Here is a 13503-nt window from a genome sequence, read left to right as displayed (position 1 = left end):
GCACGCTCGCCGGCCACGGGGGTTGGAGGCCGGCGGATGGGGCAGGGGTAGGGCCGGTGGTTGCACATAAGGTGGATCGGATTTGAAGAGGAAGAAGGTTGGAAGGAGGAAGATGAAGTGTGGACGGTTAGATTTATATTCGACGGACAAAGTGACCGATGCCAACCGTTTTTCTAGTTAATTGACATTTAGAAAAAAAAACTTTAATATCTGACCTGGATATGCAATCGAATACTATGTGTTTTTGATTTTCTCAAGAATCGAACACGTTATTACACTTGCGGCCCCTTACCCCTACTCCCCTTCGCTAAACAAACCCGTAGAAAAAAGAACTCTTTCCTGCTGTCGCTTCGCATCATGGCCCTCCTCGCCGCCCGCCGCGCCGCCGTGCTTGCCCGCCCCACCGCCGCCGCGGCACTTCTCCGCCACGCGCCTGCCGGGGCGCGGTTCTCGTCGTTGGCGGACTGCAGAGCCTTGGTTCGAGGCCTCCGCGACATCTCCGAATACCTCCGCGCCGAGAAGGAACACTCTTCCGCCCCCTCCGCCGCCGCGCTCCGCGCCAAGTCCGATTCCCTCCGCGCCGCCACCCACGACGGAGAGATCGTCGGCGTCCTCAACTCCGTGATCCAGTCCCACCACCGCGACCTGGTACGTCCATCCGCCGCCCATCTAGTTCCCCAATCTGCTGGTACTCCAGGAGGGGCGGTTTCTAGGTGGTTTTGGTATCCGATTCGTTTATTCTCCCGGTCCTGCTTATAAACTACATAATCACGTGCGATTCTTCTTCTGGGTAGAGATTGTGACACAAATATGGTCCAAAGATTGATCTCCTTAGTTTAGTGGCTGTGTTTAATAATTGCTTAATTATCTATCTATTGGAAGGGAACTCTGTACAACTTTTGGTCTCTCGCCTCTGTCCTTACTCTAACTAGGTAGGAGTAGGTGTGTGATGCATGGCATCGATATTGACTATTCAGGCAGGTGGATGATCAGAAATTTCAGAACTTGGGGAAGGATAGGCGCCATGACATAATAAGTACAGTAGATATTATCTTAAGATAGGATCTGCTCACTACAGCAGCATCATGAGTAGATGTAATCTTGGAAGCACACTGCAACCACTTAGCTTATGAGTAGATTTAATCTCATTCCAAGTGCATTGAACAGGTCAGCAATTGGGCCTTTTACATTGAGAAAACTATTCAAAGATGATGCAACCGTCTAAACCATGTTCATGTAGTATGCTCATGCATCAGTTTGTTTGTGCTGGAGCATATCAGCAAGATCAATCTAAAATCTACTCCCTCCGTCCGTAAATAGATAGTGTATACACTCAGTTAAAAGGTCAACTATTTCTAAGTTAGACCAAATATATGTAGAGCTTCAGACACCACTCCAAAATTAAATATAACTCAAGGGACATTGGATCATGCATACATTTAAATTTTCTTCTATTTAGTACTCCCTCCGTCCCATAATATAAGAGCATTTTTTATACTAGTGTAGTGTCAAAAACGTTCTTATATTATGGGACGGGGGGAGTAATGTTTTAGCATTTTCTGTTTATTTTTGATTTGTATGATACTTTTTAAGGATCCTTCATTAGAAAGGAAATATTACCATCATTGCATTATGTACGGGAGTTTCTTTTAAGCTAATACTGCCGACCAGAGCCCTAGAATGACAAGGCTGCAAAATCAACATACACATTTACATAAGAATAGTGCAGAACGGCAGCTGCTGTCCTACAGATCCTATAAAGCCAAATAACCATGCAAATTTCCAAAATAATATCTTCTAAATTTCAACAATAACTCACATAACATTTGGGCATTTAACGATACTGTAAAAGTAGCATAAATCATATTTAAGTGATATCCGGTTTCCTGAAAGATATCTTTCCACAAATCTGTTTTTTTGGAAAACATCCAAGGAAACACAGCCGTGAAGCTAACAGTAAGTGAGGATTTAACAGATTGAGATTATTCAGATAGCAAATTGATCAGTTTCACTGGGTATTCTTTTCCAACGAACTGCTCCAGGATCAATTGAGATTCATGTAGGTTTGAAAATAAAGCTACACCGGGATACTAGACTGCACATGATGGGGATAATTATTAGTAGATGAATACCTTCTCTATGCTCATAGAACAGGGGAGCAAACAAGTCTTGTAATAGTAGCGTGCACTTCATAAGAAAAGGCTGCACTCAATACAAACTTCTCTGTCCACATCTTTCTGCACTTTATGTGCCTGTAAAAAGCATGGTAAAGGGAACTAAACATGAGTAGTGTTTGCATATCTTCTGCAGTTTATGTTTAGGAGATCATAAGAACACGCCATCAAAAAAATAGCTAGAGAGCTCATTTGCATTCTTCAAAATCAGGAAGTCTCTATAGATTGGTCAAGCAGCCATAGTGGCGTACTGGCGTGGAGTCTCACGTGGCAACTCTTCCCTTCACCCGCACCGTGCCGGTCATTGTTTTTAAGGCGGTAAGGCGACCTAAGGCGAGCACCACCCGCTCTAGCGCCTAGGCGACGCCTAAGCGCCTAAGGCGGGCATATTTGTAAGGCGCTGCCAGGGCGCCTTATCGCCTAAGCGTCCAAGGCAGGACGCCTTAAAAACAATGGTGCCGGTGCTGTGGGATGTGAGGCAGCAGTAGTGTTGTGGATGCGGATAAATGATGAGGGGTGTTGTGGCTTTAGGGGAGGCGAGAGTAGGAGAGGAAGGGACAGGGGAGAAGAGTGACTGTGGCGGGAGGGGGGAGGAAGGCATGATGCTCTGGTTTTGCAATTTTTGGCTTTTGTTTTTAACCGTCTTCTGCACACATCTAGACCGTCCATTTTTTTTTACCAAATTGATGAAAGGTGTTTATGAGCCCATCGACGTAGCACCTCTGGCTGGAGAGTTCCCACCACTGTTCTGACCTCTTTGTAATTTTGCTGCCACACTCCGCGTCTCATACTTCTGTTCATCTTGAAACAGATTAGGGGGATTCCGAAGGACTTCCCTTTCGAAATCAGCAAAACGGATGGGATTCCCGACATTACTCTTACAAGAAGTTTGAAGGGCGAGCAGATTGAGGTCTTGGTTTCCATGCACCAGGATGAGGAGTGCAACGTTGGCCTGCAGGAAGACTCAAATCAGGAAGGCAAAGCCGAGACCTCCCCAGAAGAATACAGCATTCCTGTCAGGGTCATTGTATCCAAGGCCGACGGCTCAAGCCTAGAATTCACCTGCACAGCTAACCCTGATAATATCGTCATCGAGACCTTGTCCATGAGGCAGAAGAAGTCAACAGGGGCAGAGGAAGCAGACGATGTGGTTGCGTCGGAGGGCACGGAAAATGATCTAGCTGTATATGATGAGGGTCCTCATTTCCAGTAAGTAGACTGATTAAAACTAGCTACCTTGAATTAACTGCTTGCTTATTTCTCTTTGTTGATCTGGTGCGTGCAGTGAGCTGGACAAGAGCCTGCAGGAGGCATTCCATAAGTATCTGGAGGTGCGTGGAGTCACACCCATGACGGCGAAGTTGTTGCGCGGGCACATGATGAGCGAGGACAGCCACCTTTCGCCAAAAGAGAAGAGTGACGTCAGGCGCAGGCGTCTCGTCTGGCTGTTGAAGCTGTGGGATTTCGTCAAGAAAGATTAACACTATGTATGTCTTGATCCATCCTGTGCATTGGATCAGAGGCATTGTTTTCTTCGGCTGTTCTGTTTCCTCGGAGCTGTGACACTCATCCTCTAGACTAGCTAGGATCCTTTTTTGTAATTGTGTAGGTTGAGAAAAAAATAATGCCTTATTTTTTAGAGTAAAACTTGTCGCGCAAGTTCAGCTTCATATACATCAACTTTTTAACGATACATTGTTTAAGTGGGCGTTAAGTAGGATAAAATGGTCTCATAAATTTGTTTCGGCGGGATTTTGTATCACATTGTTTCGGCGTGATTTTGTAAAAATTATATTGTTTCGGCAGGATTTTGTCACATTGCAAGTTTATATGTTTTTTTATAAGTTTGCAAGTTTGCAGTTTAATCCCGAGACAGGATTTTCGGCACCCGGGTGCCCCTACACCGTCTATGAACAGAAAATAAAAAAAATCAAATAAACTAAAAAAAAATCTGAAACTTTGGGACATCAAACATGATCAAACTTTTGATGATCCTGCAAAGTTTTAGCTAAAAATAACATTTGAGGAGCTGTCACCTAAAAAAACAAAATAATTGTTCAAAGTTTATGTGCATTTTTGGGCAATGATTTTTTTTTTGTGAGTGCTCCACGAAGGTTATTTGTTGCCGAAACATTTCAAGAACATCAAATCTTTGATCCCTGGAAGTTTTTTTTTGTGAGGGATTCACGAAGGTTATTTGCAGCAGCCGCCACGTCGGAGGAGGAAATCATACCCGCCATCCACGAACCACGAGCCCAGCACACATTCCGTCTTCCAGATGTCGTCGATGCAGACCACAATCTGCATCCGCTCCTCGACTACCTCCCAAGCTCCGCGCCAATATTGGAGCAGACACCGTCGCAACGGCAGAGCCATAGGACACATGTCCACCACAAGGATGCCGCCGTCGCCACAACATCCCCACTTGAATAGACTGGTTCCCAGATCCTTCACCGACCATAGAGATGATAGCCTCGCAGGAGAAGAATCTGGAGCTTCTTTATTTAGCATCGCCGTCACCGCCGCTGAAGCCAAGACGTCGAACGATCCAAAACCCTAAGCTTCTTGGCCCCTATAACCTAAAGCTAAAACGATCCACACGCACGGGATCCGGCGACCCTCCTCACCACCGACGACCAAAAGGTCACCGGCGGAGGAGAGCAGCCGGAAGATGGCGCGGGAAAGAGCGGCTCTCCTGGTGGCGGCGGCTAGGTTTCGCTACCAGAGGAAAAAATTCAATGTTGACAGGTGAATTTTTTCTTGACCGGGTGCAGATGAGTCTGGGTTCAGAAATGGATATTCGCTTATTATGTACTTCCCACGTTCCTAAATATAAGTCTTTTTAGAGATTTCAACATGAACTACGTACGGATGTATATGGACATAGTTTAGAGTATAGATTCACTCATTTTGCTCCGTATATAGTTCATATTGGAATCTCTAAAAAGACTTATATTTAGGAACGGAGTGAGTATACAAAATATTATTGTTGAGATTTCCATACGGAGTAGCCTAGCAAGAAAATCCTGCAGCCTAAACAGAACCAACGAAGACGGAAAATGCGTCCCCGCTGTAAGTTCGCGCCATGGCCCTCCTCGCCGCCGCCCGCCGCGCCTCGGCCGTGATCCGCCCTAGGGTCGCTGCGGCGACCTTCTCCTCGACCAAGCGGAGCTCCTCCTCCTTCTCCGTCTGTGCCCTCCGCGCCAAGGTCGACTCCTGCCGCGACGAGGCCACGTTGCACCGCGCCAACGCTACCCCCCTCCGCGCCCACGCTGAATCTGTCAACGCCACCATCCACGACGGGGAGGTCATCGACGTCATTGACTCCATGATGCAGTCCCGCGACAGTGGCCTGGTATATACGCTCGCCGATCTAATTCGCCCATCTGGCATCTGCTAGGCCTATTATTTGTTGTTTTTACTCGAACAGGGAGGATTTCACAGGTTACCTGCACCTGTGAGTTGTGAGTTGTGACACAAATGATGTGATGTAGAGATTGATCTCCTTAGTGTCCGCGCTTATTGCTTAACGTATCCTGATGCGTTCATCCAGGACGTACTCTTGAAAGAATTAATCTTAATTTTCTTATAAGGATATTGGCTTGCCTATCAGAAGTTTAGAACTGTAAGGTTTTGCACAAGCATTTTATTTTTATTTTGCATCAGATATGCAATCTTTACATGATTAACTGTGAATATGCATATTCACAATTGTTATTCACAATTTATTTTCGACGACGTCCCTTTCTTTTTCGAGGACTGAAAAATAATCGACTTCCCGGCCTTTTTCCTCTTCCTTCTAAATCTGCTGTGAACAAGGTTTCATGTTAATTCTCGGAGCAATTGTTATTGTTGCTAACCTGGATTTTTTTCCCTAACATCTTAAAACAGGTTGACGGGATTCCGAGTGACTTCCCATTCCAGATCCTCAAAGAGGAGGGGCTTAAAGACATCACTCTTACAAGAAGTTTGAACGGTGAGCAGATTGAGGTCGTGGTTTCCATGCTCAAACCAGACGGGGACGAGGAGGAATCCTCGGATTCTAGGTATACGTCGGATGAAGACGAGGGGGACAATAGCCTGCCTCTCAGGGTCACGGTTTCCAAGGCCGATGGATCAAACCTTAAATTCACCTGCACTGCCTATCCTGACAATGACAACATCTTCATCGATACCTTGTCCGTGAGACACCCACCATCATGGGCCAAAGAACATGAGGAAGATGATCCTGATTTCAGGTATGAATGCATATGAGGAGGCAGTAGATTAAACCTAGATAACTATCTATTTGTCCACTTTAATCCTTTCAAAAGTTAATTACTGGCAGAGAGCTTGGATTAACTGCTGTGTAATTGCTCTTTGTCCATGTGCTGCAAGCAGTGAGCTGGATGAGAGCCTGCAGGAGACACGCAGTGAGCTGGATGAGATCCTGCAGGAGGCTCGCAGTGAGCTGGATGACAACCTACAGGAGGTATTCCGCAAGTATCTGGAGCTGCGTGGGGTCACTCCCACGAACATGAAGTTGTTGCACCAGTACTTGATCAGCAAGGACATACTCTGCAATCAACTCTGGCTGACCAAGCTGCGGGATTTCGTCAAGAAAGATTGACAGCGTCCATAATCCAGTCTCTCTCTGCATAAGATTAGCGACAATAAATTTTCTTTGCACACCATCCTGTTCTGTTTGAGAGCTCTGGATCTCATCCTCTAGAGTCTTAAACAAGTACTACTTGCGTAAATGCCTGTTAAGATACTTTTGTGCAACTATTTATCTGACGGCACTACTTGCAAAACCTAAAGTTGAAACCATTTTGGGGTGCTTTATTCACTATGGCATGTGATTTGCTTCTGCTAAGTAAGATCTTCGGTTGTGGCCGTTTAAAGCATGTTGGAGACGATAGCTATTCGGTAGGCTATATCTTTGGCAGAAGGTCTTCAGCTACACAACTTTGTCATTGCCTCAGATTCCAAACAGGTTGTGGGTGACATGTCGAAAAGCAACCAGGGTAGCTACGAAGCCGAGCTGCTCCTTTTACTTGTATTTTTACCTTTGAGAGTCGCTGTTAATGTAGAAACACACAGTTTAGCTAAGTATTCTCTTTCTTTAGCTCGGGGGCATCATGTGTGATTTGGCCAACCTCCGGTCTGTATCCCACCCGTTGTGGCTTTTGATCAATAAAAACTGGCTTTACCCTGGCTGACCAAGCTGCAGGATTTCGTCAACAAAGATTGACACCGTCCATAATCCGTTCTCTCTCTGCATAAGATTGGCGACAATAAATGTTCTTTGCACACCATCCTGTTTCGTTTGAGAGCTCTGGATCTCATCCTCTAGAGTCTTAGACAAGTATTACTTGCGTACGTACGTGCCTGTTAAGATACTTTTGTGCAACTATTTATCTGACTTGCAAAACCTAAACTTGAAACCATTTTGGGGTGCTTTATTCACTATGGCATGTGATTTGCTTATGCTACATAAGATCTTAGGTTGTGGCCATTTCCAGCGTGTAAGAGCATCTCTAGCAGACCCGTTATAATGCCCCGACCCGCAAAATAATCGTCAAAACACAGATCCGCGCGAAAGATGCTGCCCGATCAGACCCCGCAAACGCGTCGGACCCATAAAATTTTTCTCCCCTCGCCCCGCGCTTTTCCCCACCCCCCGCCGCCGGGCCGCCACCAACGATTTCGGCCATACTAGCCAGCGGGATCACGCCGGTGGGCCGCCACACGCCCGAGATTGTCGTCCGCCACTTCCTCCTACGTCGGTGGGCCGAAAAGTTGCAGATTGGCGGCTGTTTGTCGCGGTGGCCGATTTCACGTTTCCGGCCACCGGTGTCTGCGCCAAGCCATGGATTGGTCGGGGAGCACCCCGACCAGCCCCGGCAAAGCCCTAGCGCCGCATGCAGGTACTCGTTCCACCTCTAGCCGCCGTCGTCGGTTTGCCGGCAAGGACTCGGCTGGCCGTCGCCCGGGCTCGGTGCTCGCGCAACGGCTCACCGAGGCCACTCATACAGTGCGACGACTGCACGCAGACAGTGCTGCGGCTAACATCTAGCACGCTGAAACACCTCGGATGGGTATTCTTCAAATGCGAAAACGACGGGGTATGTTCTTGATTCATTTGGTTTTGTCAAACTATTCGGTTCAATTTCGATAGTTTATTGAGATGGTCATGTGTGTAGGAAGGTGGATGCTCAGTTTGGTATTGGAAAGAAGATTACATCGATTTATTGATAGAAAGAAACTTAATAGATGTTCGTGCACTCGTTGGTAGAATTGAGGCTAATGATGCGGTTGCATATGCAATTAGAGAAGAAACTAGAGGGGAAGAAACATCGACTTCTTTAGAATCAAAGAAGAAGACTGAAGAATGCAAGATCAAGAATCCGTAGATCAACAATGACGGCATGGAGAAGATATTGGTCCAACTAGTGGGAGCAGTTATGGAAGTTGGATATCTGCTAAAATGCCTAATTGTGGTTCTTATTTTCTTTGGTCTTGCTATTCTAGCAAAGATTTCGTGAATTACTATGTATCCAATGCCGTTGAAGAAAATAAAAAAGCAAAGAAATGTGTTTTCATGTCTGAAATTGAAATGCAAATTACTGATTTGCGGGTCGGCATTATATGGGGTCTGCTAGAGATGCTCTAACACTAGTTTTCCGTGAACTGTAAATGCATTTTGCGGGTCGGCATTATACGGAGTCTGCTAGAGATGCTCTAACATTAGCTGTGTGAGCAGGCTGATGCGAGAGGAGAGAATTATGCGGTGCGCCGGTGGACTGGAATTGCCAAACTTGCGATAGCTAAACACACCGTTGTTGGTAAAGGGGTGTGGTTGAAGAGCACTGACCATTGGGTGGGTGGGGGGTGAGGGGGGGCATGGCCCGGGAGATGCTTGTTTAATATTTTTTAAATACTTGTTCAGCCTTTTTCCAAATGGTTGATTAAAATGTTTTAAATACATGATCGATTTTTTCATACACATTTGTTTTTGTATACATTTTACATGTGATAAACATTTTCTTTATACATATTTAAAAAATTTCAAATGCTTGATCAATTTTTTTTGTAGCGTCAATTTTGTAATATATATATATATATATATATATAATATTTTAATGTATAAACAAATTTAGAAAACATCATGCCAAAAAGAGAAAACAGAAAAAGAAAAAAGAAAAAAAACGTGGCTATAGCATCCCGTGTGTATGGCCGGCCCATATTGCTTTCCCTCTTCAACGAGTGTTCCATAGGTCTCCATTAATGCGAGACATGGGGGCGCCCTTATATAAGCGCCAATTATGAGCTCTCAAGTGAAGGAGCCGGCGAGGGAGGTGTAGTGAATAACTAATAGCATCTCCAATAACTAACTTATGCATCTCTGAGACCTAAAAACCCCTCTCCAACAGATAATGTAGATGTAAAAAAAATTATATCTCTATTGTCTGAAGATGTAAAATACAACACCTCGCGATGCAAATATACATCTTCACCTACAGGAGATGTAAAAACCCTAGCCGCGCACCAACCGCCAACCGCCTTCATTTTGTTTCCGCCGGCCCGCCCGCCTCCTGTGCGCCAACCACACCCGCCTCCCAGGCCATGGCCGATTCCGACGTCCCCGCCCCCCGCCGCCACCTCCGCCGTCGGTCAGACCCACCTCGCCGCCATTGGTTCCATCGCCCCGCGTTGCCCTCTACCTGTAAATTTGCTGCATCGACCGCTTTTTCGCGGCCCAGCCGCCGCCTGATTTGAGTTCTCCCGCTGCCCTGTCGCTGCCAGATTCCCCCGCACACCTGCCGCCACTTCCGCCGCTCGATTCAAGCTTCTGGCGCCACTCCCTCGCCGCTTCCGCCACCGCCCAATTCGAGTTACCGCTGCCGACTATTCGAGCTCCCGACGTTGCTTCTGTCGCCCGATTCAAGTTTCTGGCGCCGCTCCGTCACCGCTACCCGATTCGAGTTATCGCCGTCGGCCATTCGAGCTCCCGACGCCATCTAGTTCGAGCTTCTCGCACCGTTTTTGCCACCGGCTAATTTGGGTTATCACCAACAGCCATTCGAGTTAACATCGCCGCCTGATTCGAGTCCCCTCCGCGCCGCCGCCGCCCGATTTGAGTTACCGCAACCGGCCATTCGAGCTCCTGCCACCAGCAAGACGCTCGGGCGCCGCGCCGATCCTCGTCGCTCGGTCGCTGGCGCTCCTCCCGAAGCTTGGCCGCGGCCGCTCGATCCGTTGGAGTAGTAGTTTTACATCTTGGAATACAACATTTGTCAGAATTGCTCTTTTACATCTCCAATATACATCATTTGTTGGAGTTGCCTCTTTTGAGAGATGCAAAATGCACTTTTTAGAAATGTAAATTTTTACATCTTCTATTTTACATCTCCAAATTTGCATTTTTTATTGAAGATATTCTAAATGGGCTGCTAGACTACCAGTCGTCCAAATGAATATGACAAGCACAAGCAGACGTCTGCCACAATGTAGCAAACTCGTCTCTTCCTTTTTACTATATAAAAAATACTATAAAAAAAGCTTGTCTCTTTTAAAAAAAGCAAGGAAAAGGGGTGACAAAAATAACAAGTTCAGAACAAGAAGCTCATAGTATTGCAGATAATTTCCCGATTCCGAGGAAATATTGCAGAGATTTGTAGAACAGTCTAATTTATGAAGAAAATATTACACTGCATTTTTCCGCAGGACGAAAAGAGAAGAAAAAAGGTTTAAAATCCTTTCTTCTTCTTCTTCAAGAAACACAGTGGTTGAATCAAACACGTTACGCTTACCTGGCATAATGCTCAATCGTCTTAACGAAACCCACCAAAACCCTTCCCCGCTGTAGCTTCGCGCCATGGCCCTCCTCACCGTCGCCGCCCGCCGCGCCTCCGTCCTGCTACGCCCCAAGGCCGCCGCTGCGCGGTTCTCGTCGATCAGGCGCAGGTCCTATTCATCCTCCACCTCCTCGATCCGCTCCCTCCGCGCCGAGGCCGCCTCCTGCCGCGCCGAAGCCGCGTCCTACCGAGCCGAGGCCGTCAGCTTCCGTGCCAAGGCCGACTCACTCCGCGCCGCCACGCACGACGGCGAGCTCCTCGGCGTAATCGACTCCGCGATGCACTCCTACAACGGCAACCTGGTACGCACGTACTTCCGCGGATCGAGTTCCACACTTCCAGTTCGCCAATCTACCAGTACTAGCTAGTTATGTTGTCACTGTTTTAGTATAGATTAATCCGTTCTGTTGTTGCTTAATTGCTTATGATGGTCTAATGGAAGGGTCTTTTGCATCGTGTATGGTGAAGTCTCTGCCTACTTTTGGCTTTTGAGTCTCCTGCCTTTAGTTGTTGCCCTAATTTTGCTGGGGCGTGTGATTGTGTTTGCACGTGCTGTGTTTGCGCGCGCATATCTCTTGTGCTCTGCAGTCCTATACAAACAAAAACGTTTCTTTGATGATGTAGTAGGAAAGATGGGAAAGTTTTTGTGAGATGCGGTTGTTTTTGTTTGGAGATGTTCTGTTTTGTGCCTTCACCATTGTAAGGTAATGTAGCTGTAGTTAATGCTGTCTACATTTTGCACAAGCAATCTCTTTGTTCTGATTTTTATTACATCTAAATAAATATGCTGCGAACAAGTTTCATCTTACTTTTCGGCGCAATTGTCATTGTTGGTACCATGTTTTTTTTTTCCATCTTAAAACAGGCTGAGGAGATTCCGAGTGAGTTCCCCTTCGTAATCAGCAAAATCGAGGAGCTTACCAGGACCGACGTTACTCTTACAAGATGTTTAAAGGGTGAGAAGATTGAGGTCTTGGTTTCCATGCCCAGACTTGCCAGTGATGAGGACGACGATCTGCAGGAATCCTCAAACTCGTCATCGTCATCTTCTGACGAAACCTCATCATCTTCAGACAACGAGACCTCATCATCTTCAGACGACTCTTCATGGTATTCAGACGAAACCTCATCCTCTTCAGACAGCGAGACCTCATCTTCAGATAAGTCATCATCATCTTCGGAAGATGAAGCTAAGAACCGTACAGAAGAATACAACCTCCCTATTCGCAAAAAAATAGAACACAGCCTCCCTCTCATGGTCACTGTGTCGAAGCCTGATGGCTCAAGCATGAAATTTGCCTGTGACGCCTATCATGACGAGATCACCATCGATACCGTGTCTGTGAGGCAGCGACCATCAGGAGCTGAGGAAGGTGATAATAATGCATATGATGACGGTCCTGATTTCAGGTAGGCACATCCGTCGAACTTAGCTACCTTCGGCATTTTGATTTATCTCTGGTTAATAGCTCATGTCATGTTGTGTGCAGTGATCTGGATAACAACCTTCAGGAGGGACTCCACAAGTACCTGGAAGTGCGCGGGGTCACTCCGAACAACATAGAGTTGCTACACAAGTACATAATCAGCAAGGAATGGCAACATTATCAAGTCTGGTTGGCCAAGCTGCGGCATTTCGTCAGGAAAAATTAACACCGTCCATGAATGATCCATCTTCTGCATAAGATTAGGCACGCAGTTTCTTCGCACTTTCGGTTTCGAGAGCTGTGAGTGACATCCTCTATACGAGTGTGTTGAGATCGTTTTTATCGTAACAACATTTTTTTGGCGACTATGAGTAGAAACAATTTTACTAGTTTTGGTGGTGCTTTATCTCTATGGATGTGCTCTATATATGCCAAGTGTGTTCTCAGTCTCCAGCGTTCTTTTTTTACACAACATGACCCCAGGTAACCTGCTTCCTAGCTGAGGCAGTAGTTTAGTTCTTCAATTATTTTTCTTGGAGTGGAAGGTTTAGTTCTTAGTTAATCTAACCATTTTATGATTTTATTGACAATTGTATTTACTGAGGTTGTGGTGCACGCAAGGCGCCGAGATTATAGGTGGCGCCACACATTTATGAGCGAGGTTTCTCATGGGCTCATGGCACTATTCAATTTGGGAAGACTTTCCAGCAATTATATACTCCCTCCTTTCGAAAATAAGTGCCTTAATTTTATACTAACTTCAGTATAAATTAATACACTTATTTTGAAACGGGGTAGTAGTTACCGAGCTACATATGCTATAGTTACTAGTATGGCAACTAAAAGTGTCATGAAACTTTTTGAGCATTAGTACAGACACGGGCGCTCATATATATGCGCATACACTCATCCTTATGAACGCACGTACACACGCACACCCTACCCCATGAGCACCTTCGGGAGACCGAGCCGGCATATCATCTTGAGATTTTACGAAGTCACCGTAGGTGCCTCGTAGTCGACGGGAAAGTCTCCCCCCACTGAACGCGTATCGCCGGAAAT

General features: G+C 46.2%; 3 protein-coding genes across 3 annotated transcripts; all 3 read left to right on the top strand.

Moving 5' to 3' along the window:
• Positions 1–289: 289 nt before the first annotated feature.
• Positions 290–3933, top strand: LOC123077045 (uncharacterized protein At2g39795, mitochondrial). Its single transcript, XM_044499247.1, has 3 exons — positions 290–648; positions 2986–3383; positions 3460–3933. Exons 1-3 carry the CDS (start codon positions 358–360, stop codon positions 3653–3655), a joined length of 885 nt encoding a protein of 294 aa, XP_044355182.1. The 5' UTR covers positions 290–357; the 3' UTR covers positions 3656–3933.
• Positions 3934–5197: 1264 nt separating this feature from the next.
• Positions 5198–6975, top strand: LOC123073889 (uncharacterized protein At2g39795, mitochondrial-like). The gene is made up of 3 exons (XM_044496890.1): positions 5198–5529; positions 6066–6412; positions 6555–6975. Exons 1-3 carry the CDS (start codon positions 5260–5262, stop codon positions 6781–6783), a joined length of 846 nt encoding a protein of 281 aa, XP_044352825.1. The 5' UTR covers positions 5198–5259; the 3' UTR covers positions 6784–6975.
• A 4008-nt stretch (positions 6976–10983) lies between these two features.
• Positions 10984–12890, top strand: LOC123073888 (uncharacterized protein At2g39795, mitochondrial-like). Its single transcript, XM_044496889.1, has 3 exons — positions 10984–11316; positions 11880–12424; positions 12505–12890. The coding sequence occupies exons 1-3, from the start codon at positions 11035–11037 to the stop codon at positions 12665–12667; spliced, it is 990 nt and encodes a 329-aa protein (XP_044352824.1). The 5' UTR covers positions 10984–11034; the 3' UTR covers positions 12668–12890.
• The last annotated feature ends 613 nt before the right edge of the window (positions 12891–13503 follow it).

This window comes from Triticum aestivum, chromosome 3D (genome assembly GCF_018294505.1).
Source record: "Triticum aestivum cultivar Chinese Spring chromosome 3D, IWGSC CS RefSeq v2.1, whole genome shotgun sequence".
Taxonomy (NCBI): domain Eukaryota; kingdom Viridiplantae; phylum Streptophyta; class Magnoliopsida; order Poales; family Poaceae; genus Triticum; species Triticum aestivum.
Note: the sequence above shows the minus strand (reverse complement) of the source record. Positions and strands in the feature narration are given on the sequence as shown.

Bases quoted from the DNA above. Each gene is read 5' to 3' on its own strand.
- LOC123073889 (XM_044496890.1), top strand. From the start codon at position 5,260: ATGGCCCTCCTCGCCGCCGCCCGCCGCGCCTCGGCCGTGATCCGCCCT. The intron at 5,530-6,065 runs GTATATACGCTC...ATCTTAAAACAG, and splicing joins AGTCCCGCGACAGTGGCCTG to GTTGACGGGATTCCGAGTGA. The intron at 6,413-6,554 runs GTATGAATGCAT...TGCTGCAAGCAG, and splicing joins GAAGATGATCCTGATTTCAG to TGAGCTGGATGAGAGCCTGC.
- LOC123077045 (XM_044499247.1), top strand. From the start codon at position 358: ATGGCCCTCCTCGCCGCCCGCCGCGCCGCCGTGCTTGCCCGCCCCACC. The intron at 649-2,985 runs GTACGTCCATCC...ATCTTGAAACAG, and splicing joins AGTCCCACCACCGCGACCTG to ATTAGGGGGATTCCGAAGGA. The intron at 3,384-3,459 runs GTAAGTAGACTG...TGGTGCGTGCAG, and splicing joins GATGAGGGTCCTCATTTCCA to TGAGCTGGACAAGAGCCTGC.
- LOC123073888 (XM_044496889.1), top strand. From the start codon at position 11,035: ATGGCCCTCCTCACCGTCGCCGCCCGCCGCGCCTCCGTCCTGCTACGC. The intron at 11,317-11,879 runs GTACGCACGTAC...ATCTTAAAACAG, and splicing joins ACTCCTACAACGGCAACCTG to GCTGAGGAGATTCCGAGTGA. The intron at 12,425-12,504 runs GTAGGCACATCC...TGTTGTGTGCAG, and splicing joins GATGACGGTCCTGATTTCAG to TGATCTGGATAACAACCTTC.